The following is a 25,873-nucleotide window of genomic DNA, read 5'->3' as shown; positions in this document are numbered from 1 at the left end:
CTTGGTCACTTACAAGTTTCGATGTTATGTCAAGATTGTACATTATGTCGATATTGTTGTGCTTCCTGATTGAATTTATGTAAATGCGTAGTATGAATTACCAAATTTGCATATTATTTACAACATGACATTTAAATATTTATAGTTTACAAGTTCAATTGCTCATGTACTTTATATTTCATTGAACAGGCTGAGAATCACTTGAATATTTATAAAACTCAGTAAATTCCATACTATCATGGTGTTAAATTCAACCCCGAAAAATGAAATCAAAATAACACCGGTAGCGGTGTTAACATTTTTTCTAGTGTTAAAAAAGTAGTTTTCAGCAATTTGGTCCGTTTAATAAAAGTGATATTGTTGCATTTATAGGTAATAAAATTTTTTTCATCTCAACTCATTAGGTTTATATTAGCACCGAACCAGTATTAAAATGATTTCATTTTAAAACCGGACTGATGTTAAAATATGTTCATTTTCACATTATTTCGGTGTTAAAATCAATTCATTTTAACACCGAGCTAGTGTTAACATATGTTGACTTTAACACTGAAATAGTGTTAATTTATGTTAATTTTAACATCGAACTAGTGTTAATATTTGTTGATTTTAACACTGAAATAGTGTTAAAATGATTCTATTTTAACACCACATCGATGTTAAAATATGTTAATTTTAACACCGAACTAGTGTTAACATTTGTTGACTTTAACATTGAAATAGTGTTAAAATGATTCTATTTTAACACCACATCGATGTTAAAATATGTTAATTTTAACACCGAACTAGTGTTAACATTTGTTGACTTTAACACTGAAATAGTGTTAAATTATGTTAATTTTAACACCGAACTAGTGTTAACATTTGTTGACTTTAACATTGAAATAGTGTTAAAATGATTCTATTTTAACACCACATCGATGTTAAAATATGTTAATTTTAACACCGAACTAGTGTTAACATATGTTGACTTTAACACTGAAGTAGTGTTAAATGTTAATTTTAACACCGAACTATTGTTAAAATAATTATTTTAACGCCACACCGATGTCAAAATATGTTAATTTTAACACCGAACTAGTGTTAACATTTGTTGACTTTAACACTGAAATAGTATTAAAATGATTCTATTTTAACACCACATCGATGTTAAAATATGTTAATTTTAACACCGAACTAGTGTTAACATTTGTTGACTTTAACACTGAAATAGTATTAAAATGATTCTATTTTAACACCACATCGATGTTAAAATATGTTAATTTTAACATCGAACTAGTGTTAAAATATGTTGATTTTAACATCACACCGATGTTAAAAAATGTTAATCTTAACACTACACCAGTGTTAAAATATGTTAATTTTAATACTCGTTTTAATAACAGTAAAGTGTGTAATCTACACACATCATTAAATAATTACATTGTATGAAAAAGTTCAAGATAACAATTAAAAAAATAAAATCTAAGTGATAAATCCAGTAATTTATCTTATTAGTGATTGTCATTTAAAAAAGTGCGTATTATTGATAACTTAATAAAAATTTTTTATTTTCATCAAATCATTGTCTTAAGTACATATTTGTCTATTTAACACACAACTTTAGCATAAGTGCAGACAAATATATAGATAGATTTATATAGATATGTATTCGGTTTCGTTTATCGTGACGAATGTAATCATAGTAGTCATTGTAGATTACGTTACGTCATACATCACGTTTTATGCAATTGTGCCAATTATTAGTTCCCCATGTTATCGTCAGATAAACGTTTTTAAATTTTCATCTACATCCGAGTGCAGCAGTGACAGTGACAGTCGAGGTTCAGATCAATGTCTTAGTAAAAAAGTTCATACTTAATACTGTGTTTTTGTAATTTGATTCCTCTTACAATGAAGTATCTAAAATTATCAACAGTAATTGTGTTGAGTATTTTTGAAATAATATTGAATACGGAACTATGTCTGGGGTACAGAATTTTGGGAATATTTCCGCTGAATGCTAAAAGCCACATGGTGTTTCACGAACAAGTATCCAAGGGATTAGCGCGACGTGGCCATCAAGTCGATGTTATCAGCATATTCCCTCAGAAAAAACCATATCCTAATTACACCGACATCGAAATTCCGGCAGCGTTGCCTAAGTTTGTTAACAATATGACCCATGATTTTCTGCAAGAAGTCAAAAAGAGTAACATCGTACATTTTATGTCCACACATATGGGCAATGTCGTTTGCGAAAAAGGGTTAGAAAGTTCAAATGTACTGAAAATTATAAAAAACCCGCCCAAAAATCCACCATATGATCTCGTTATCACAGAGGTGAGTTTTACTTCATTTGTTTTTTTTGGAAATTTATCAGAGTAAAAAAAGGTTTAATCATTAAACGGATCTCGAGATAATATACAGCAATTAAATTGCTATTTATAGATACGCTAGCGAACGTCACGATAAATGATAATGATGCAGAAGAATTTATATTTGAATAATACTGCAGTGATTTTTTATTTTCAAAATTTTATTTGGAAAAAAATTCAAATTTATTTTCGCGGTATGAAATTTTAAAAAATATGAAATAGATTATATTGTTTTAGTATGACTGGAAAATAGTGTTTTGATGATAAATGTGATATCCCATATAAAAAAAATATATATTTGGGCAAATTGCATTTATGAGACATATATGGGACATATATGCAATTTGTCCACATATATATTTTTTTCGTTTGTAAATGTCATACGTCATTAATATTGTCGTTGATAATATCACGTTATATGTAAAATAATATGTTAGGACATCATACTATAATTTCTTTATATTCATAATTACCGAGGAAAAAAATGCTAAAGTCAACGTTCATTCAAGTTCTGAGACCGTGACAGTGGATAACTTGAAGATCAATGTTATCACTTTAATAAAAGAAATAAATGAGATAAGGGGTAAAGCGCAATGTACAATTTCAAGCTGTGCGTGATTGTGTCGGTTGTTTTGATGGTTAATCTGAAATTGTGTCAAGGATATCGTATTTTGGGAATTTTCCCCCTTAACAGTAAAAGTCATATGGTGTTTTTCGAAGGAGTAATGAAGGGACTAGCGCGTCGCGGTCATAAAGTTGATGTTGTCAGTACATTTGATAAAAAAAATAATTATCCTAATTATACTGACATAACGATACCGGCTGCGTTGCCGAAACTTGTCAATAATTTGACTTATGATTTTGTAAAAGTCGCTTTCGAAGACAATAATATTGTTCATTTCATTGCTGAAAATACTGGGAATGTAATTTGCGAAAAAGGTTTTCAGAATGAGGAAGTACTTAATTTGATTAATAGTCCGCCTAATAATCCGTCTTATGATCTCGTGATTACTGAGGTAAGTTCTCATGGAAAATATAAATGAATTTTTTCAAGTTTTGGAGCTCATCTATAAGTAGGTGAGACAGTACACTCGTTTTTGAATTTATTACTATCGAATTCTTCATGAAAAAAAATAATCGGAAGCAGCTTCATAAATATTTTAGTAGCAGCTACCAATTCTTGATTTGTAGCAGCTACGAATTACTGTTTTTTTTGTAGCTACTAATTATTTTTTTGCAGCTACCAATTACTGTTTTTTGTAGCAGCTACCGATTATATTGTAGTAGCAGCTACCAATTATTTTTTTGCAGCTACCAATTACTGTTTTTTGTAGCAGCTACCGATTATATTGTAGTAGCAGCTACCAATTCTTGATTTATAGCAGCTACCGATTAATTTTCGGTGGCAGCTATCAATTACTGTTTTTCAATCAGCTGTCGATTATTTTTCAGTAGTAGCTATTAAAAAATAATCAGTAGCAGCTACCGATTATTTTTCAGTGGCAGCTACCAATTATTTTTTTGCAGCTACCAAGTACTGTTTTTTGTAGCAGTTGCCGATTATATTTTAGTAGCAGCTACTAATTCTTAATTTTTAGCAGCGATCGATTACTTTTCGGTGGCAGCTACCAATTATTTTGTTTGCAGCTATCAATTACTGTTTTTTTTATCAGCTACCGATTATTTTTCGGTAGCGGCTATTAAAAAATAATCAGCGGCCGCTACTAATTATTATTTTTCGTACCACTTTCAGACGTCATTCTCAGAATTTAAAATTTTAAAATAATACCCTGTCGTAAAAAATTAATTCTAGATAATCTATGACATGACTGGGAAATTTGAGATCAAATAATAAATTTAATCTCGATAAGTCGTTAGTTCTGCTGATAATATTATTGCATATCACTTATCTCCAGCTGTATCATGCAGTAGTTTCTCCACTTACACCATTATTAGCGAAAAGTATAAAATTAGTCGTCATCCGAGTGACAGTGGCAGTGAATGACTTTTAGATCGAGGTCATTTTAGTCATTTATATACATATATAATAATTTACTAAAAGTTATAAGAATGAAAGGTTTAAAGTTATTACTAATAGTCGCGTTGAGTATTTTGATAACAACAAATTTCGAACAGTGTCTGGGGTACAGAATTTTGGGAATTTTTCCTCTGAATGCTCGAAGCCATATGATGTTTCACGAACAAGTATCCAAGGGATTAGCGCGACGCGGTCATCAAGTTGACGTCATCAGTACGTTTCCTCAAAAAAAACCTCATGCTAATTATACCGATCTGCCGATACCGGCTGCGTTGCAGCAATTCGTAAATAATTTGACCCATGAATTCGTTAAGCAAGAGATGGAGGATAATAATATTCTGCACTTCGTTTCTGAAAACGCGGGAAATTTGATTTGCGAAAAAGGATTTGAGAACTCAAATATACAAAATATCATTAATAATCCGCCCAAAAATCCGCCTTATGATCTTGTAATGGTCGAGGTAAGTTTTTTTTAGTACAATCATTATATATATATATTCAAAATATTTAGATCAGCATTGAAAATAAATTTGTTATTCAAATTTTTTATCTTATCGGTATTCAAATAATATATACACATATTGTAGTAATACGCGATTGACTATCGATAGTGGGAGGTCAGTTATCGTTTATCGTAAAATGCATAATTATTAAAAAATATTCAAATTTAAACGAATATTCAGAACATGTTCAAAAATTTATCAAATTATCATCATAATGTTTTATATTTTTTCAAATTACGCGACACCGACGGTCACTTGGAAAATAAACGTTCTATTGTTGAAGTAAAGCCGAATACTAAAAAATAATAATAAAAAATGGGACATTTTGAAAAATTAATAATATTCGTATTCAGTTTTTTGATCGTAATAAATACGGAACAGTGTCTGGGGTATAGAATTTTGGGAATATTTCCTCTGAATGTTCGAAGCCATATGATATTTTTCGAACAAGTATCCAAGGAATTAGCGCGACACGGTCATCAAGTTGACGTCATCAGTACGTTTCCTCAAAAAAAACCTCATGCTAATTATACCGATCTGCCGATACCGGCTGCGTTGCAGCAATTCATAAATAATTTGACCCATGAATACGTTAAGCAAGAGATGGATGATAATAATTTTGTGTACTTCATTTCTGAAAACGCGGGAAATTTGATTTGCGAAAAAGGATTTGAGAACTCAAATATACAAAATATCATTTATAATCCGCCCAAAAATCCACCTTATGATCTTGTAATGGTCGAGGTAAGTTTTTTTAGTACAATCATTATATATATATATATATATATATATATATATATATATATATATATATATATATATATATATATATATATATATATATATATATATATATATATATATATATATATATATATATATATATATTCAAAATATTTATATTAGCATTGAAAATAAATTTGTTTTTCAAATTTTCTACCTTATCGGGATTCAAATAATATATATACATATTGTAGTAATACAAGATTGACTATCGATAGTGGAAGGTCAGTTATCGTTTATCGTAAAATGCGTAATTATTAAAAAATATTCAAATTTAAACGAATATTCAGAACATGTTCAAAAATTTATCAAATTATCATCATAATGTTTTATATTTTTTCAAATTACGCGACACCGACGGTCACTTGGAAAATAAACGTTCTATTGTTGAAGTAAAGCCGAATACTCAAAAATAATAATAAAAAATGGGACGTTTTGAAAAATTAATAATATTCATATTGAGTTTTTTGATCGTAATAAATACGGAACAATGTCTGGGGTATAGAATTTTGGGATTATTTCCGATGAATGTCAAAAGTCATATGGTGTTCCTTGAGCAAGCGGCCAGAGGATTAGCGTTACGAGGGCATAGAGTTGATGTCTTCAGTACGTTTCCTCAGAAAAAACCTTGTGGCAATTACACAGACATAGTGATACCAACTGTGTTACCAGAATACGTTAATAATGTGACGTATGATTATTACAAAGCTAACCTTGCGAGTGGTGATCAGGTTCATTTTTTTGCTCACATTGTGGGTAATGGACTTTGTGAGAAGTTATTAGGAAGTCCGCTTATACAGAAATTAATTGATAATCCGCCTAATGATCCGCCGTATGATCTTGTCATGACTGAGGTAAGTTTTTGATTTTGACGAATCCGGTTAATGAACACATAGGGGTGAAAATATTTCTCCAAAAAAGATAAATTTTATCGAAATCACTGAATTTTGGTCAAAGAGATCTAAATTTAGGCAAAATTACGACGAGGTTACAAAATTTCTATTGGAAAGGTGGAAATTAGCCGAAAATTTCTTTGTTTTTTATAAAAAGGTCGAAAATTGGCTGATATTTGTCAAAAATGTTGAGTCAGTCTATTATCAAACCTAATTACACTGAAAAAAATAATCAGTAGCCGCTACCGATTATTTTGCAGTAGCCGCTACTGATTATTTTTCAGTAGCCGCTACCGATTGTTTTGGTACTAGTTACTGAAATAATTAGTAGCTGCTACCGAAAATTAAATAACTGGTACCGAAATAATCAGTAGCAGCCACCGAAAAATAATTGGTAGTAGCTACCGATTGCCTATAGGTAGCTGCTACTGATTATTTTTTCCAGAGTATTGGAAAAATTTCAGTCTGGCTAGTTTTCGGTCTAGGAACATTTTTTAGACCTTTTCAGCCACTTTTCGGCCGAAAAAAAATTTTTTTATTTTTTCAGGTTGAATTTTTTTTATTCGTCTTTTTTTACAGTTGCATCAGAAACTTTTTAAATAAATAGGATAATGCTTGTCATCGGGACAATATTTTTGACAGTTTTATAACTTTACGTAGTTTGGAGGAAAATTTTCATTTTATTGATCTGCTGAGCTGACAAAAAAATAATTTCATTGGTGTATTCATTCAAACTCCAGAATTGCGAGTGACGGAATGAATTCGCATTGAAAATTAACTCCTGATTTTCTACTTAGTGTCCTATTGTGTAATAAGCAATAGTTAATTTAACTTGACATAATAATTTAAATAATAAATGCGCGATTTCAGTAATTAACTATCAGTCACTGATTATATTGATGATGCTCAGTTATTATCAATTGTCAACTTAAATCTTCATAAAATATTTACATAAATAAAATTATTCATACAACAGTTTATGAAATTACTGTTAAGTAAAGGCGTAGAATATTTCATATTCACTTCAGTATTTCGATGGTGATAAGTACTGCAAGATCGTATTACTGAATTACATAAAATAATAATGAAGAATTCAAAATTAGCATCATTAGCAATAATTGTGTCGACAATTTTAATAATAATAAATGCAAACCAATGTCTAGAATATAGAATTTTGGGAATATTCCCAATGAATACCAGAAGTCATATGATGTTTCATGAATCAATGTCTAAAGGATTAGCTCGGCATGGTCATAGAATGGACGTCGTTAGTACATTTCCACAAAAAAAAACCTTTGGCTAATTACACAGACTTAACGATACCCTCTGCGTTACCGAAATTAGTAAATAACATGACATTTGATTTTTTTAAAACTAATTTTGAAATAATTGATCAGGTTTATTTTTACGCTCATTATCTGGGTAATGTACTTTGTGAGAAGGGTCTGGAAAGCCCGGTTATACAAAATTTAATTAATAATCCGCCTAATGACCCACCGTATGATCTTGTCGTTACTGAGGTAAATAAAAGTTAATAGAATAAAAAAAATTGAGTAAATTTCGACTATTCCTGTAGCAGCTACTGATTATTTTTCAGTAGCAGCTACTGATAAATTTGGTAGCAACTACTTTAATAATCGCTAGCTGCTACCAATTCTTTCAATATTGATTATCGACTATTTCTGTAGCAGCTACCAATTATTTTTCAGTAGCAGCTACTGATAAATTTGGTAGCAACTACTTTAATAATCGCTAGCTGCTACCAATTCTTTCAGTATTGATTATCGACTATTTCTGTAGCAGCTACCAATTATTTTTCAGTAGCAGCTACCGATCAATTTGGTAGCAGCTACCTTAATAATCAGTAGCTGCTACTAATTTTTTCGATATTGACTATCAACTATTTCCATAGCAGCTACTAATTAGTTTTCAGTAGCAGCTACCGATCAATTTGGTAGCAGCTACCCTAATAATCAGTAGCTGCTACTAATTTTTTCGATATTGACTATCAACTATTTCCATAGCAGCTACTAATTAGTTTTCAGTAGCAGCTACCGATCAATTTGGTAGCAGCTACCCTAATAATCAGTAGCTGCTACTAATTTTTTCGATATTGACTATCAACTATTTCCATAGCAGCTACTAATTAGTTTTCAGTAGCAGCTACCGATCAATTTGGTAGCAGCTACCCTAATAATCAGTAGCTGCTACTAATTTTTTCGATATTGACTATCAACTATTTCCATAGCAGCTACTAATTAATTTTCAGTAGCAGCTACCGATCAATTTGGTAGCAGCTACCCTAATAATCGGTAGCTGCTACTAATTTTTTTTTGGCATTGATTATCAACTATTCCCGTAGCGGCTACTGAATATTTTTCGATAGCTACCAATTATTTTTGTATTAATTACTGAAATAATTGGTAGCGGCAACCGGAAATTAATCGGTAGCTGCTACCAAGTATTCTTTCCCGCAAAGGAATGAAATTACACCAGAAATGACTATATAAAAATTTTAATAACCAATTCCATAAATTTAATCGCCTTTTATAATACTTAATGTTACGTTACGTGTCGCGTAATAAAAACTTCACATAATAGCTCCTCGTATTATTTCATACAATAAAAAATTGATACTCATTCAAGTTATGACAGTGGTAGTGATGACAGATCTCTATAATTTCTAAATTTAAACAAAAATAATAAAATCTAAGCAACAATGAAAGACTTAAAATTGTCAATAATAATTCTGTTTACTTTTTTAATAACACTAAACACAAAAAAATGTCAGGGATCCCGAATTTTGGGAATATTTCCACTGAACGGAAAAAGTCACATGGTGATGTTCGAACAAATAATGAAAGGCCTAGCGCGACGTGGTCACCAAGTTGACGTCATCAGTACGTTTCCTCAGAAAAAACCATTTCCTAATTACACTGACATCGAAATTCCCGCGGCGATGCCCAAGTTGGTCAACAATATGACCCATGAGTTTCTCGAGAATGTCAAAAAGAGTAATATAGTACATTTTCTGGCGACAATGGCCGGTAATTTGTTTTGTGAAAAAGGTTTTGAAAATTTATCAATACAAAATTTGATAAAAAATCCTCCCAATAATCCGCCTTACGACCTTGTTGTCACCGAAGTGAGTTTTACAAGAACATATTTTTTGTTTTCAATGACAGCTCATATATTTTTACTATCGATCTTTGAAAAATGATATGTTTTTTTCCTTTTATGATGAAATACAAAGAAGTTAATTGATGAAATAATTTATTTTAACAGATTTTTGCTGCCCATTGCTTCATGGCCTTCGGATATCATCTGAAAGTCCCGGTCGTCGGATTAAGTTCATCGGCTTTATATCCATGGAGTAATGACATGATAGCGAATCCCCCAAATCTTGCTTTTGTGCCGAATAATCTTCTCGAGTATATGGAGAAAATGAACTTCTGGCAACGTCTATACAACGTCGTCCATACTTATTACTACAAAATGTACTTCAACTACTACACATCGCCGCAAAATGACATGATAAAAAAATACTTTGGAGCAGATGCACCAGGGGTTCGGGAACTGGAACACGATTTAGCACTTATTTTAACCAACTCACATTTGGCGATAAATGGTCCAAGACCAACTACGCCAGCACTCGTTGAAGTTGGTGGGCTTCATATACAAGACGATGATCCAGACATCCCAGCTGTAGGTCATACATAATTTATCCACTTTCAAGACTAAAAAAGCTACACTATAATATAATGTCTTTTTTTTTTTTATTGAAAATAGGATCATTTGAAATGGCTAAATGAAAGTAAAGACGGTTTTATTTACTTTACATTTGGCTCAATGATGCAGATAGAATCCTTTCCAAAACCAGTGCTCGATATTTTGTACAAATCCCTCGGAAAAATATCGCCGATAAGAGTTTTCATGAAAGCGCCGCATCCGGAAAAACTACCACCGGGTTTGCCGAAAAATATACGGACATTTACATGGATGCCGCAATTGAAAGTATTAAGTAAGTGCTTTTATTTATGCCAGTTTTGTCAATCAGTAAGTCTGTTTGACAGCCATAAATATATATGATGATATCAATACATATATAACACGAATCATGATTTAAAGTAAAACTCTACGGACTTAATTTTATAATTCCGCTTTATCATAACAGCCGATGTCATTTATTATTAAATATCGTCGGCTGGTTTATTATTGTTATTATTATTATTTTATAAATAAACGTTTTGTTTTGTAAATAAATATAAATATTTTATTACCCGAGTATTGAATCCGCGGTATTTAAAAATATTTAAACGACAATATTGTTATTGTTGTGTTTAGATGCTTTGATTCGCGCGCGCGTTATCGAGTGATGGGTCTTGGCCACTTTGCTGGACTATCAGCTGTTCTGCTGCCCGTCAATGACAATTCCCGAGTTATAAACAATATTTGTCGCTAATGTTATCGGGCAAATAAATCCTCCTTAATAATATCGACAGCAGCAACAAATAATTGATAAATTAATTCGCGAGTCAAATTTAAATCGCCGCGTACGCGAAAATAAATAAACTAAAAATTAAAATAAAACTCAACATTTGTATTCGAATTTTAAAAAATTTCTGACGTTAAAAAATTGTTTACATATCGCTGACGCATGTACCGATTTAAAAAATTTTAGTAACAATAGAAATAAATTTTGTCAATAAAACGATTAAATATTTTTTTTTATTTTACTTGCCACCTTTTAGCCGTTATCTCTCGTGGATTTTTATATTTATTGTTTTCAAACGAATACAGGAACTGGCGAATTGACACAACTGATAGATTTCGTTAACGATGATCCGCCCGCGCGCGTTCGTGACAATCCATAGTTTACTCTTAATAAATTAATTCGCGATAATAAAATTTTTATCACCGTGTACATGGAAATCAATTAGTAAAAATGAATATGAAATTGACCGCTTGTATAAATTTTTATTAAAAAAAAAAATTTCAAGTTTAAAATTCATGATACGTCAATACTCTTGTAGGGTCGGTATAGACAACTTGTTGACACAGATGCCCATCTGCTATGCAGATCACTTACATCTCAAGCCATCCATACTTTCCAATCCATTTGAACTAAAAGTATTCAAATACATCTGAAAGTTCATAAAAATAAAAATATTCAAGTAAATTTTATTTTTAAAAATTTCCAGAGCACAAAAATATTCGCGCATTTATCACTCATGGCGGACTTATGGGCACTCAAGAAGCAATTTACAGCGCAGTACCGATGATTGGCATGCCACTTTTTGCCGATCAGTTTATAAACGTCGATCTCTATGTGAGCAAAAAAATCGCGATCCGTCTAGATTACGCGGACATGACTGAAGACAAATTGGACGCGGCGTTGCATGAGATTTTGCATAATCCTCTCTACAGGTCAGTATAAATTAATAATTATTATTTTTCAATGTAATTGTCATTATTAAAAGAAAAAAAAATTGTTTAGGGAAACGGTGAAGAAGATTTCAGATGAATTTCTAGATCGACCAATGACTCCCCTGGACACGGCTTGCTATTGGATTGAGTACGTAATCAAGCATGGGAATAAAGCTCTGAGATCGTCGGCGCTCGACTTGTATTGGTGGCAAGTTGCTCTTGTTGATGTTTATGCCGTACTTATAATCACTGCCATCATACTTGCGTACGCTGCTATTGCAATTATTAAATTTATTTCGAATTTTATTTTCCCCTCTACTACTGTTGCGCGCAGTAAAAAAAATAATTAATTTATTAATGCCTTAGAAATTTTTTAATAGAATAAAAAAAAAAAAAAAAAAAAAAAAAAAAATAGGAAAATTTAATAATTCAAGTTTTAGATTTTTAAAAAAAATTATTTAAATTTTCAGAATAAAAAAAAATGTATTTACAAAAAATTAATTTATCGATTTCGCGATCTAAATTTTTATTTCTGTCAAGTATTAGATAATAAATTAAATATTCACTTGTAATAAATTATAATTTATAATTTTAATTTCCATTAAATTTTAATTAATAATAAAAAACAAAAATTGTATTTTGCAATTATAAATTTTTCCGACTTCAAATAATTCCCGCTATTTTAATTTACACAATTATTTTTTTTTCTCATGACAATTAAACAGAAAAAAAATTTTTTTGACGCCAAAAATTTTTACTCGGCATAAGAAAATTTTTCGCATAATAAATTGAGACCGAAAATTGCCCGCATGAAAATATCATATATGATAAATATATATGGAAAAATATATGATCAATATGGGAGCATATAAGTGGCCAAAAACGATATATATTTTCTTATATATAATATACTGTTTTAATATAATTAATTATATACGTAAGCTTATAAGTTAATACATGTATTATATATATTTATAATCATATATGTAAATTTATAAGTTAGCACATATATGTATTACATATATTGATAATTATATATGTAAATTTGTAAGCTAGCACACATATATATTCTGAACACAATGTTTGAATCTTATAACAGAGAGAGAAAGACAGAAAAGAATAGATTTTATTTATTCTTACATATATGGGGAGACTTATATGCTTCTATATATCGAAAAATATATAAAAATTTATAAAGTTGAATACATGGTACATATATCGTGGCATATAATGATGACTTATATATGTATTCTTATTTGTTTCCATATATAAATAACATTTATGTTTGAATATATTGAAATTATAACTTTTCAAATATATGAATAATATATTGAAGTTATACAGAAATATATGAAATCATATAAGAGAAAACATATATAAAAATATAATAAAATCGGCCGAAATCTATATACAGTTCTATATAAAATTTCATGTATCGTCACATATATATTTATATCTGTAACATATATTTTTTAATATATGTTTACCATATATATTTTCATGCGGGTGTCTCGGGACAAAAAAAAATCTTTCTGGTCCTCAAAAAATTATCTGCAATTATTAAAGAAAAATATTTTTCTTCAGTCTATTTTCCCACTAAAAAATAAAATATCACGAGCGAAAATTAATGAATAAATCGCCTTATAATTTAAAATCATCAAATAAAAATCTTCCATCAAATGCAACTCATCAAAACATCATTGTGACGATGATTCGTCCATCGCCGTGACATTTATAAATATTTCAATTCAAACCGCGCTATTCATTAACTGTTACGCAAGCTCCTTCAATTGCTACTTGAAACAAAGCCGTTTAATAAAAACAATAAACAGCATTGTCATGAAAAAATTTTGTTAATGACATGATTAATTATCAGTCATTTTTTTATCATCAATCATCGAGCTAAATTTGAATATCAAGAAGTGACCTTTAATTATAAAAAAAAAAAAAAACAAGAGATTAATAAATGAATAAAGTCTTCATTAAATTTAATCATACAATAAACCGTTGAAAAAACGTCATAATAAAAACTACGCTGCAACCGCATAGCAGATTTTATTGCAAGTTTCACTCCGCGCTTGTGTAACAACCCACGTATTCTATTTTAGTTATTGTTTAGCTTTCGTGGTGAGCTCAATAATATTTTATCTTTTAATGATGATAAGTTATCAAATCAAATAAATATAAATATATATTCTTATATTTTTATCCTCAGTTGCAAAATCATCTTTGAGAATTAACATTCGGATCAGAGTGAAAAGTATTAATATTTAGCAAATTAATAAATATTCAACAAAAAGTGTTTGATATATTTGATGAAAAATGAAATTAATAGTGATATATATTTATTTATTAATATTTATAATAATTCCAACGAAGTCGTACAGAATATTGGGAATATTTCCCTTCCAATCGCGAAGCCATCACATGATGTTTGATGCCATCGCCAAAGGATTGGCGAGAAAAGGCCACCAGATTGATGTGATGACAGTCTACCCTCTGAAGAATCCCCCGGAAAATTACAGAGTGGTAGTTAACTTAGAGGGCGTCGTAGAAAGTCTTGTTAATAAATGGAATGTTAACTTTGCTGCCAACTTGGGCGATGATACGCTGCCTATTATTGCGGACTCATATGGCAATGGGTTGTGCGAATATTTGGGGCTGCCTGAGGTACAACAGATCATTAAGAACCCGCCAAAAGATCCGCCATATGATCTTGTTATCGTGGAAGTAAGTTTATTTTTTAAATTATTTTCCGAGGGAACGGACTGAAAAGTTTGGAAGCTTTGACATTTGAGTAGGAAATTTTGATTGCGGGGTTAGAGCTTCTTAAAGCACCAGCCCCAGATTCACCATAACATCTCACAGCAGGAAATCGGACGTGAGCGGTCATATTTGGGTTCAAATAAAAATTCTTGATAACCCGAGCAATAAAAAAATTCTCAAATGAGTCGAAGTTACTCAATGATGACGTAAAGTAAGTAATCAGCGATTCTAAAGTAATGAATTAAAAATTTTTCCAGTCATTTGGCGCAAACTGTTTCATTGGATTGGGTCATGCTCTTAAAACACCAGTTATAATGGTGAGTTCAACAATAGATCTGCCATGGCTGGACAAAGCATTAGGCCAACCAGAAAATACAGCCTTCTTTCCAGCTTTTTTCACCGGATATTCCCATCCCATGACTTTAATTCAACGTCTCCATAATACCATCAAGAGCCACATTAACAATTTACGCTTCGACTCTTACACTGAAGACGTGCAAAATTCCCAAATGAGAAAATACATAAGTCCAGATATTCCTCCGCTAGCTGAACTGGAAAAAAACGTTGCATTGGCACTCGTAAATTCCTTCCACAGTTTAAATGGAGTGAGACCTCTAACGCCCGGTATAATAGAAGTCGCCGGAGTGCACGTACGGGAACATTATGTCCCGCTACCTCAGGTTTCAATTTTATTATTTTTAACTCATTATTATTTATTCACCGAGTGAATGTGAGCTGAATTAAGAATTCGAAGAGAATGACATGGGCATCCACATAAATATATAAGTTGATATGTTTATAGACTGAAATAAATATTTTGTATTTTAAGGAGCTTGAAAAATGGATGAACGAAAGTACTGCGGGGGTGGTTTACTTCACGCTGGGTTCGATGGTTAATATTGAAACCTTTCCGGAAAGTACAATCCGCGGTTTTTATTCAGTGTTTAGTAAACTCGCGCCAGTGAGAGTTCTTATGAAAATAGGCAACAAAGATAAACTACTTCCTGGACTTCCTAATAATGTTAAAATATCATCCTGGATTCCTCAAGTTGCTATTTTGGGTAATCAACAATTGATTTTTTTTTACATCGCGATGAAAATATCATATATGATAAACATATATTAAAAAATATATGTTACAGATATAAATATATATGTGACGATACATGAAATCTTATATAGAACTATATATAGATTTTGGCCGATTTTATTATATTTTTATATATGTTTTCTCTTATATGATTTCATATATTTCCGTATAACTTCAATATATTATTCATATATTTGAAAAGTTATAATTTCAATATATTCAAACATAAATGTTATTTATATATGGAAACAAATAAGAATATATATATAATTCATCATTATAGGCCACGATATATGTACCATGTATTCAACTTTATAAATTTTTATATATTTTTCGATATATAGAAGCATATAAGTCTCCACATATATGTAAGAATAAATAAAATCTATTCTTTTCTGTCTTTCTCTCTCTGTTATAAGATTCAAACATTGTGTTCAGAATATATATGTGTGCTAGCTTACAAATTTACATATATAATTATCAATATATGTAATACATATATGTGCTAACTTATAAATTTACATATATGATTATAAATATATATAATACATGTATTAACTTATAAGCTTACGTATATAATTAATTATATTAAAACAGTATATTATATATAAGAAAATATATATCGTTTTTGACCACTTATATGCTCCCATATTGATCATATATTTTTCCATATATATTTATCATATATGGTGTTTTCATGCGGGCGGGCCCGGAAACTTTTTTAATTAAAAATAATTTCAATATAAAAAAAATTGGAAAAATATCAAAATTTGTAACTTTCAAAATTTTTTTGGGGGGTCCGTCATGCCCCGATCTGTCCTATATGATGGCAATTTAATTTTCTAGCTCACAAAAATACAAGAGTCTTTATAACACACGGGGGTTTAATGGGATCACAAGAAGCTCTCACTTATGGAGTTCCAATGATAGGAATTCCTCTTTTCGGAGATCAATTTTCCAACATGGAATTTTATATGAAACATAATATGGCTCTGGTATTGGATATAAAAAATTTAACAGAGCAATCTGTTTATTTTGCACTCGATCAAATGCTCAACAATCCAAAGTTCAAGTAATTTATTATCAATATTCAGATTCAAATAATCGGAAAAAAATTTGAAAGTAAAATAACTTAAAATTTTATTGCAGAAAAGCTGCCGCGTTCGAGTCAGCGAGATTTCTGGATCGTCCCATGAGTGCGATAGACACAGCAGTTTATTGGACTGAATATGCAATAAGAAATGGTCCCAGTGCCTTGAGATCACCGATCGTAGATATGCCATGGTGGCAAGTCGCTCTACTTGATGTCTACTTTATAATACTCGTATCTTTTATCACTGCCGCTAGTTTAATTGGTTTAATTTTGTACATTTTTCTGCGTTATTTATTTTCAAAACCGACTTTGAAAAAGCAACCGAAAAAATTACACAAGCATTGAATTTGTATTATTTTTATTACTGAATTAATAGAATAAAAAATCTACGGAAGATTGATTGTAAAAAAAAATTATCAATCAGTAGCTAACGTCCTTATAGTGTCGCGCAGAAAAAAATACTCCAGAAAAGCTCGAAAAACATTTTTCCTTGAGGTGAGATCACGTGCCATGTAGGGGAGTATGGTTCTGTCAATGAATTTTTATGGAAAGTCGCCCGTAGTTTTTATTCTATGAGAAATATCTCTACACAATATCAATGTTTTTTGTTCATTATAGTGTCCTCTAGTAGAAAAAACCCAAAAAAGTCCTGAAAAAATTCTATTTTTGATTTATGATGTCGCGAGAGGTCTGGGAAAGTCAGGAAGGATGTAGTCCATGGGTTTCTATGAATAGTAGCCCGTAACTTTGCTCCTGTTGGGAATAACTCCATACAATATTAACGTTTTTTGTTCATTATAGTGTCTTTTAGTAGGAGAAACCCGAAAAATTCCTGAGAAAAATTTATTTTTTGATTTGAGACCCATATTAGGATAAATGAAGAAAAATGAGGATGACTATCTATGCAGAGTGGCCCCTAAATTTTTCCCTGTTGGGAATAACTCAGCACAATATAAACGTTTTTTGTTCATTATAGTGTCTTTTAGTAGGAGAAACCCGAAAAATTCCTGAGAAAAATTTATTTTTTGATTTGAGACCCATATTAGGATAAATGAAGATAAATGAGGATGAATGAGGATGACTATCTATGCAGAGTGGCCCCTAAATTTTTTCCCGTTGGGAATAACTCAGCACAATATTAACGTTTTTTGTTCGTTATAGTGTCATCTAGTAGAAAAAATCCAAAAAAGTCCTGGGAAAAATTCTATTTTTGACTTATGATGCCACAAGTGGCCTGGGAGAATTAGGGAGAATGTAGTCCATGGGTTTCTATGAACAGTAGCCCGTAATTTTGCTCCTATTGGGAATAACTCTGCACAATATTCCTGATGTCTCCCGGTACTAAATCAAATATTACCTTATTCACGAACATTCTTACAAAACAATACAAAATCTATCACTGTCCCTAAATCATCTTACCACGCGCCGATACATCAGCGTTCTTTAAAAAATTCACAACACAGCAGCATTAGTAGAAATTCCATACTCCATTAATTCAATGTCACGTTTCCCACATCTACAGTCATACTCAATTTTACTCTCACACTCTACTACACACATTATAGCTAAAAATGCACACGCTAGCCTGTCAAAGGCTATAACATATCATCAGTCATCACATCACGTATTAAGTCACCTTCCCCCCCTTCCACTGCAAAGTTGAAACGAGATCGCAATAACTCGAGAAGATACTAGTTTCGTAATCGTCAGTCTTGACTGCTCTCTGTCCGAGCAGTAAATCGGTATTACAAATTCTGAAGTATCATCATCAATAAATAAAATACTATTACAGTTAATGTGAGACAAATAAAGTCACATGTGTTTATCTGCTGGTTAAATAAAATTTATTTACTGTTGACTGTCAGAATGTATTCATTAAAAATAATTTTTATCGCGACAGTGGCTATGGTGTTTTATGCTCAGCCAACGGAAGCGTTAAGAATTCTTGGAATTTTTCCACTTCCCGGTAGAAGTCATTTCATTCCCGCGGCACAATTATTAAAGGGACTTGCTGCCAAAGGACACAAAGTTGACGTCGTCAGTCATTTTCCTCTAAGCAAACCTGTGCCTAATTACACGGACATCAGTTTGAAAGGAATGTTACGAATCGCGACGAATAACTTGACTTACAATGACACCAGACAATTCAATTCATTTTCGATGTATCAGTTTACTTATATGACAGGGATTGAAGTTTGTGGTTTATTAAATCAGCCGGTTTTTGAAAAACTTTTAAAAACTCCCAAAGGTACCTACGATTTGATTATACTCGAGGTAAACAATATTTTATTATCAGTTATTGTTTATTATTTATGGGAGTGAAGGAAATTTTTTTTTATCACTAATTATTATGATTGCATCTAGTAGAGAAACCGGTTATGTGATTTTTTTTTTAATTTATTCAAAATTTAATGATGCTAATTTTGCAGTGTCAGTATGTAATTACTTAAACTTAATAAAAAATTTTTCATAATTCGATAATAGAGTTACTCAATACTCAAGTGTGATTTATGATAAGATAAATGTAATTTAATAAAGATATTTATGTAAAACAAAGATAACAAATTTTAGCAACTGTTCCTAGTACGCTTATGAAATGTCATCCCATAATGTTATGGTAATAATTACTTGGAATTATGGGATATACGGCCATAACTTATAGAAAAGTTTTTTTTAACTATCAGAACAATTTTTTAAAATTACGGTAATAATTACTGTGTCGCATGGTAATTATTACCACATTATGATAATAATTACTATGATATTATAGTAACAATTACTATGATATTGTGGTAATAGTTACCATAATATTCTGGTAATAATTACTGTAAAATTATTGTAATAATTACCGTTATTTTATAGTAACCATTACCATAATAATACGGGAATAAATACTATGAGGTTCTAGTAATAATAACTAAGATTATTGTAATAATTACCATGAGATTATGGTAATAATTATTATAAAGTTATGGTAATAGTTACTGTGATTCTATCGTAACAATTACTGTATATTGTGGTAATTATTACCATGGTTTTATAGTAACTATTACCATAATAATATGAAAGTAAGTATTATGAGGATATGGTAATAATTACTAAGGGTATTGTAATAATTACTATGATGTTATGGCAATAATTACTATGATTCTATAGTAATATTTACTTTGATATTGTGGTAATAATTATCATAATATTGATAATAATTATTGTAATAATTACTGTAAAATTATTGTAATAATTACCATGGTTTTATAGTAACTATTACCATAATAATATGAAAATAAGTACTATGAGGTTATGGTCATAATTACTACGATATTATGGTAATAATTACCATGATGTGACGATAATTGTTACCATAGTATAGTTACAGGAATTATTACCATAATTTTATAAGAACTATTCCGATATGGATATGAAACCAATGTAAACAGTAGTAATGAGAACCATTTCCATAATATATTGTAATTTTTACCGTGAATATTTCAAATTTTTTTAGTTATTTGGCGCGAATTGTTATCTTCCATTCGGTCAACATCTTGGAGCTCCAGTAGTCGCGATGGTTGTGTCAAAAATGCACGATTGGCTGTACGGACCATTCGGTGTACCCTTCAACACAGCATATACGCCAAGTTTGTTCTCAAGTTTTGACCAGAGTATGACATTTCTACAACGACTTCAAAATACCTTAGTATCGTCAATAATCGTTGCCCAAATAAATTACTACATGGAAATTCAAAAGACTTATGTTGAAAAGTACTTTGGTCGCAAGGTCGCGAGCATCACAGATTTATATGACGAAGTATCAATCGTACTTCTTAATTCACATCACAGCCTCTATGACATAATACCTACACCACCGGCAATAATTGAAGTTGGTGGCCTTCATGTTCATGATGATCAGCAAGAATTATCTCCCGTTAGTAAATTATTTAAATAAATAATTTTTGAGAAAAATATATATATATAATTTTTTAAATTTATTTTAGGAAATAAAAAAATGGCTTGATGAAAGTAAAGATGGCTGCGTTTATTTCACATTTGGGTCAATGGTTAGAATAGAAACATATCCAGCAGCAACACTTGAAATTTTCTACGAAACGTTCAAGAAAATTGCACCAGTCCGAGTATTACTAAAGATAACAGATCCTAAATTACTACCCCCCGGATTACCTAAAAACGTCATGACGTCGCCTTGGTTACCACAAGTCGCAATTTTAAGTGAGTTTCACAATAATGCTTTGAATTCAATCAAGTGGATATTATCTGTGTGATTTTTGAAAAATTTATAAATAACCCACTGATAATTGATGATTAGAAAAAAAACAGATATTGGTTATGTAATTTACAGAGCACAAGAATACGAAGGCCTTCATAACTCATGGAGGATTAATGGGAACGCAGGAATCGCTGGCTTATGGAGTTCCTATGGTCGGTTTGCCGATTTTCGGGGATCAATATACGAACTTGCAAGTTTATGAAAAACGTAAAATTGCAGTTGTATTGAAGCATGAAGATATAACTGTTGAGTCATTGACTAAAGCTGTTACTACTGTTCTCAATGATCCGACTTATAGGTTCATAAAAAAATACTATTCGAAAATTTGTCGGTTTAAAATGTTTTAAGAACCTTCTCCAAAAATCGGCGGGAAAAATTCTTCAGCTCACAAATTTTGAAAATTTTTAAAATGATAGAAATTCGGATTTTTATTTTTTTTTTAAAGACCGCACTAGGAAATATTCAAAATTTTGAAATTTTCAGCATAGTTATGATTTATGAAGCTGAAGCTAGCGGCTGTAATAAGTAGCGGCCACGCAAAAAAATTGCTGGCCGCTACTTATTACGGCCGCTAGCTTCAAATTCATTCATAATTTTACAAACATAAATTATTGTTACGAAAAATTTTGAAAACAAAATTAAAATTTCAATCATTTTGGAATTATCACAATTTTTTATCGACCTAATTTTTCAAGAGGGTTTTCAAAACATCTTAAACCAAAAAATTTTTATATAAAACTAAACAAAAAAAAAATAGTGCGTTTTTTTGACGATGCCGAAGTTAGCATACAAATAAAAGTTTTTGAATTTGTTTTTCACCAATAAAATTTGAAGAAAAAAAAAAACTAAAAAAATGCACATGTAGAAAATTAAAAAGACTATAAGTGCAATTTTTCAAAATATTTTTTTTTTTTTAAATCAAAAAATTATTAGACGTCAGCTAACTACAGTATCATGTTTTTTTAGGCTGCTTAAATTATATATATATATTAGGTCTAAATATTGAACTCATATATATATTATTTATTTTTCAGAGATAATATAAAACGGCTGTCAAAATTATTCCTCGACCGACCAATGAGTGCACTAGACACGGCTATTTTCTGGGTCGAATACACAGCGAGACACGGAAATATTCTCAAATCACCGGCGACCAAACTGTCATGGTGGCAGTATTATTTGATCGATGTATATGGATTCATATTATTGTGTATAGCTGTTGTGCTTTATATCACGAAACACCTTATAAAGTTACTATACAGATTAATTTGTTCAAGAAAATCATCGCAAAACAAGACACCGGTCGCGAAATCAAAAAAAAATAAATAAACGCTCTATTTAATCAATTTTTTTTTGATTCGCTGTTTTTGAGATTCAAAAAAAAATATCGAAGTAAACCACCGAAGATTACTCTACTCGATGTAAACAAAAAATGGCGTACAAAAAATTTGTAGATAAGAATGTTATAGAAAATTTTTTAAAAACCGAAATTAAATGTTTACGATCTCTTTATGAAAAATATTTATATATTTATAATGAATTAATAATTTTGGCACGCAATTAATAAACTTATATTGGTGCTCTAGTGAGTAAATTTAAATTAAATGTTAGTCAGTAAAAAAATAAAATTTTTTAAAATTTTGCTTGTATCAATTTTTTAAATTAATAAAACTTTTTTTTATCGATATAGTTCATTATATTTACCGTCGACCATTTTGCCCCGGGACACAAAATTCAATCAAGCACATACAGCAAACAGAAAGTAAATTACAGCAAAGTAATAATAGATCGCACACTAATTAGCGATATTGTATATTGAAACCCATAGGTTGGTAGTAATTAATTCCCAATCGCGTTGCGTTTCGTTGCGCGAAACAAATTAATGGATTCCGGAAATAAACATATTTGGAAATTAACTTAATCTGTTTTACTCAAATTCACGTTTATGAGCATATTCAGTGTAATAATTAAATCTTTTGTTTACTTACTTACTTGCTCTACAGTAATCGATTTAAATTAACAGGGGAAGGGGGCGGGGGCGAGGTAAAATGGACCTAGTAAATTTTTTAAATTAAAATCGTAAAATGGATCGACAATTGATAGTTTTTTCTTAAATATAAAATTTTAGGGAGAGGGGCAAAATGGGCAACTCAAAATTTTAATTTAAAAAATTGGTAAAAAAAAAAATAGAAATTTTGTATTTTTTCAAATTTTTCATTCGCTTTGACTTAAAAAAAATATGGGGGTAATTTTGCCCACGTATTTTAAAAATTCAAAAATAAAAAAAATATGGAAAACTGTAAATTTTTTAATGAAAATGAAAACTATTTTTTACTCGATCTATTTTTTTTTTTTGAAAGCTCGCAATCAGACGATAAATCCTCAAACGACAAAGAAAAATTTTTTTGGACTTACCCGGAAGTGATGTTGCGTTAGTATTAAGTATCCTTAAACATTCTTGAAGTCTTCTAAAACTCTCATCTTCATCAAGACCAAAGGTCGTGGTCGAATTGACAGGCATCTTAAAAAAAAAAAAAAACATTTTTTTCAGTTTCACGGCCAGCATCATTATTCACTGTCACTCTTTTTTCAAAAACAAAATTATAAGTGTTCATAATTAAATCAATTATGCTTTTTAACATAAAAAAAAGTTGGCACTTAAAATAATTAATGCTGTCAAAATCCGGATATTTATAGAATTCTTTTAATGGAGGCTTTGTAATGTAAGCCGCGATTATAATTGAAAGCGCGAAATTCAATTGACTTTTCTTATTCTACACAGAGCACACAGTAAATATATATAAGTGATGAAGCTATTTGTTATATATGAGGACTCGCTGAATAAACTGCTATCAAACTGCGCAAGGTATTTTGCGTTGTTACTTAATCTCGTAAAGTTTTCATTGTAATCGCCCACAAGAGAGTTTATTCATTCAACTAAATTTATATATATATATATATATATATATATATATATATATATATATATATATATATATATATATATATATATGTTTATATATAACAGTTGGATTAATATAATTTCAATAGATTTGAATAATTACATAAAAATTTATGCTAATGAGACTTTTATTATCAGATTAATTTTATTATAAATTTTAATTGAGTTATAAATCAAAATTTTTTATTTTGGAGACCGCAGATTTATAACGGAAATTATTATGAAAAAAAATTTGATAAATTTTAGAAAATTTTTATTATCGTTACTTTAATTTTAGGAATTTCATTACTCATAAAAAATTTTAATAGCGCGAATGTCATATTTAATTATAGTAAATAATAGTAAAAGAAATAAAAAATTACCGTATTATTTATTTAACTGCTTATTATTTATTGAAATATTCAGAATAGTTGTGACAGCTGAAACAAAAAAATATAAATAATAAATAATAAATAAATTTTAAAAAATTTATAAAGCGTGAGGTGTGCAATAAATTAATGTGTACACAAATATATATATATATATAAGATTTATAAAATTTAATTTGATGAATTGATTCAGCCGGAACCGATTCGACGAGTCATTGATAAAAAATTAACTCTCTGACTTTAAAAGTTTAATTTGATTTATTTTAACAATTAATTTTTTATGAATAATGAATTATTTTTCCAAGGATCCGACGAATGTCAAGAGCAAAAAAATTTTAGATATAACTACATAAAGTCATATATAATGCTTTTATATTGCAAAAGTCTCAGAGACTCTGGGGTAAAATGGGTCATATTTTTTAATCAAAGGCAGCACGGCCATCATCAAATAAATTTTGAATTTTTTCATAACCCCCCCCCCTATTCCTAATTAAATTTTTTCTTAAAAAAAATTTAAAAATTACTGACAATTTTTTATTGAACTAAATTATAGTGATTCTGATTTTCATTAAATTTTTACAAAAAAATTTGAATACACTATAAAATAAAAGATGATTTTGAAGTTAGCAGACAATTAAAAATTTTTGGTTTTTTTTTTTAACAATTAAATTTGAATAAAAAAAAAAAACTAAAAATTGCACATGTAGAAAATTTAAGAAACTACAAGTGCAATTTTTTAAAATATTTTTTTTTTTATAATTTCACATTTTTTAAAGAATCCAAAAATTAGTAGACGTCAGTTAATTTCAGTATAATAAAACAAATATATATATATATGTCTATTAAGTGTTAATAATTTAACGAACAATATGTAATGAAACATAACTTGTTTAGTTTATCGTATATATATTATATATATATATTTTAATAACACTTGCGCTACTGTGCCACATGTGTTCTACTTTCAATAATAATTCATCTGATATAATACGGCGACCGGTAGTGTCAAGAAAATGTATAATACAAGCAAAAGTTAACTTATATATCTACAAATTCAAAGTAATTGCTTAGCCCATAACTTATTGAGTACACATAATAATATTTAAACGAAATTACATATATTTTAGTTATTACCTTCGCTAACTGTGTACTCAAACCCATACTAAGAAGGGGAATTATAAATAAATTTATGTGAAGGAAGAATTTTAAAAACAAACAAACGTAAATTACTTTATTGCCAGTGTAATTACTTAATCCGAAGATTATTAGTCCAATGCGTTAATAAATTCAGGAGATTAAACTCGTAAAATT

The 25,873-nt window shown here is 29.8% G+C and overlaps 2 protein-coding genes across 5 annotated transcripts in view; one reads left to right on the top strand and one right to left on the bottom strand.

Moving 5' to 3' along the window:
* LOC103575603 (calcitonin gene-related peptide type 1 receptor) overlaps positions 1 to 25,873 on the bottom strand; it is a 108,134-nt gene that overhangs the window by 61,049 nt on the left and 21,212 nt on the right. For 3 of the 4 annotated variants that reach the window (XM_014443718.2, XM_053742030.1, XM_053742032.1), the window contains one exon: positions 23,648 to 23,753. In XM_014443718.2, the coding sequence (XP_014299204.1) occupies positions 23,648 to 23,753 (106 nt within the window). Of the gene's footprint in view, positions 1 to 23,647; positions 23,754 to 24,556; positions 24,614 to 25,873 lie in introns of all 4 variants that reach the window. The other variant, XM_053742031.1, reaches the window with a different exon arrangement.
* LOC103570435 (uncharacterized) lies at positions 1,816 to 23,563 on the top strand. The gene is made up of 20 exons (XM_014443716.2): positions 1,816 to 2,322; positions 2,835 to 2,940; positions 3,018 to 3,373; positions 4,274 to 4,319; positions 4,420 to 4,856; positions 9,860 to 10,279; positions 10,364 to 10,595; positions 11,776 to 12,001; positions 12,072 to 12,334; positions 14,217 to 14,254; positions 14,336 to 14,731; positions 15,025 to 15,447; positions 15,597 to 15,828; positions 16,704 to 16,929; positions 17,007 to 17,288; positions 18,735 to 19,224; positions 20,453 to 20,872; positions 20,943 to 21,174; positions 21,305 to 21,530; positions 22,267 to 23,563. The coding sequence occupies exons 1-20, from the start codon at positions 1,894 to 1,896 to the stop codon at positions 22,559 to 22,561; spliced, it is 5,775 nt and encodes a 1,924-aa protein (XP_014299202.2). The 5' UTR covers positions 1,816 to 1,893; the 3' UTR covers positions 22,562 to 23,563.

Source organism: Microplitis demolitor, chromosome 9, assembly GCF_026212275.2.
Source record: "Microplitis demolitor isolate Queensland-Clemson2020A chromosome 9, iyMicDemo2.1a, whole genome shotgun sequence".
NCBI lineage: Eukaryota > Metazoa > Arthropoda > Insecta > Hymenoptera > Braconidae > Microplitis > Microplitis demolitor.
This window is presented reverse-complemented; position numbering and strand designations above follow the sequence as displayed.

What these genes read in the sequence shown, in the direction of transcription:
- LOC103570435 (XM_014443716.2), top strand. Translation starts at nt 1,894, where the DNA reads ATGAAGTATCTAAAATTATCAACAGTAATTGTGTTGAGTATTTTTGAA. An exon ending in TTGCATAATCCTCTCTACAG is followed by an intron (nt 12,002 to 12,071) that starts GTCAGTATAAAT and finishes AAAATTGTTTAG; the next exon opens with GGAAACGGTGAAGAAGATTT. An exon ending in TCCTCAAGTTGCTATTTTGG is followed by an intron (nt 15,829 to 16,703) that starts GTAATCAACAAT and finishes TTAATTTTCTAG; the next exon opens with CTCACAAAAATACAAGAGTC.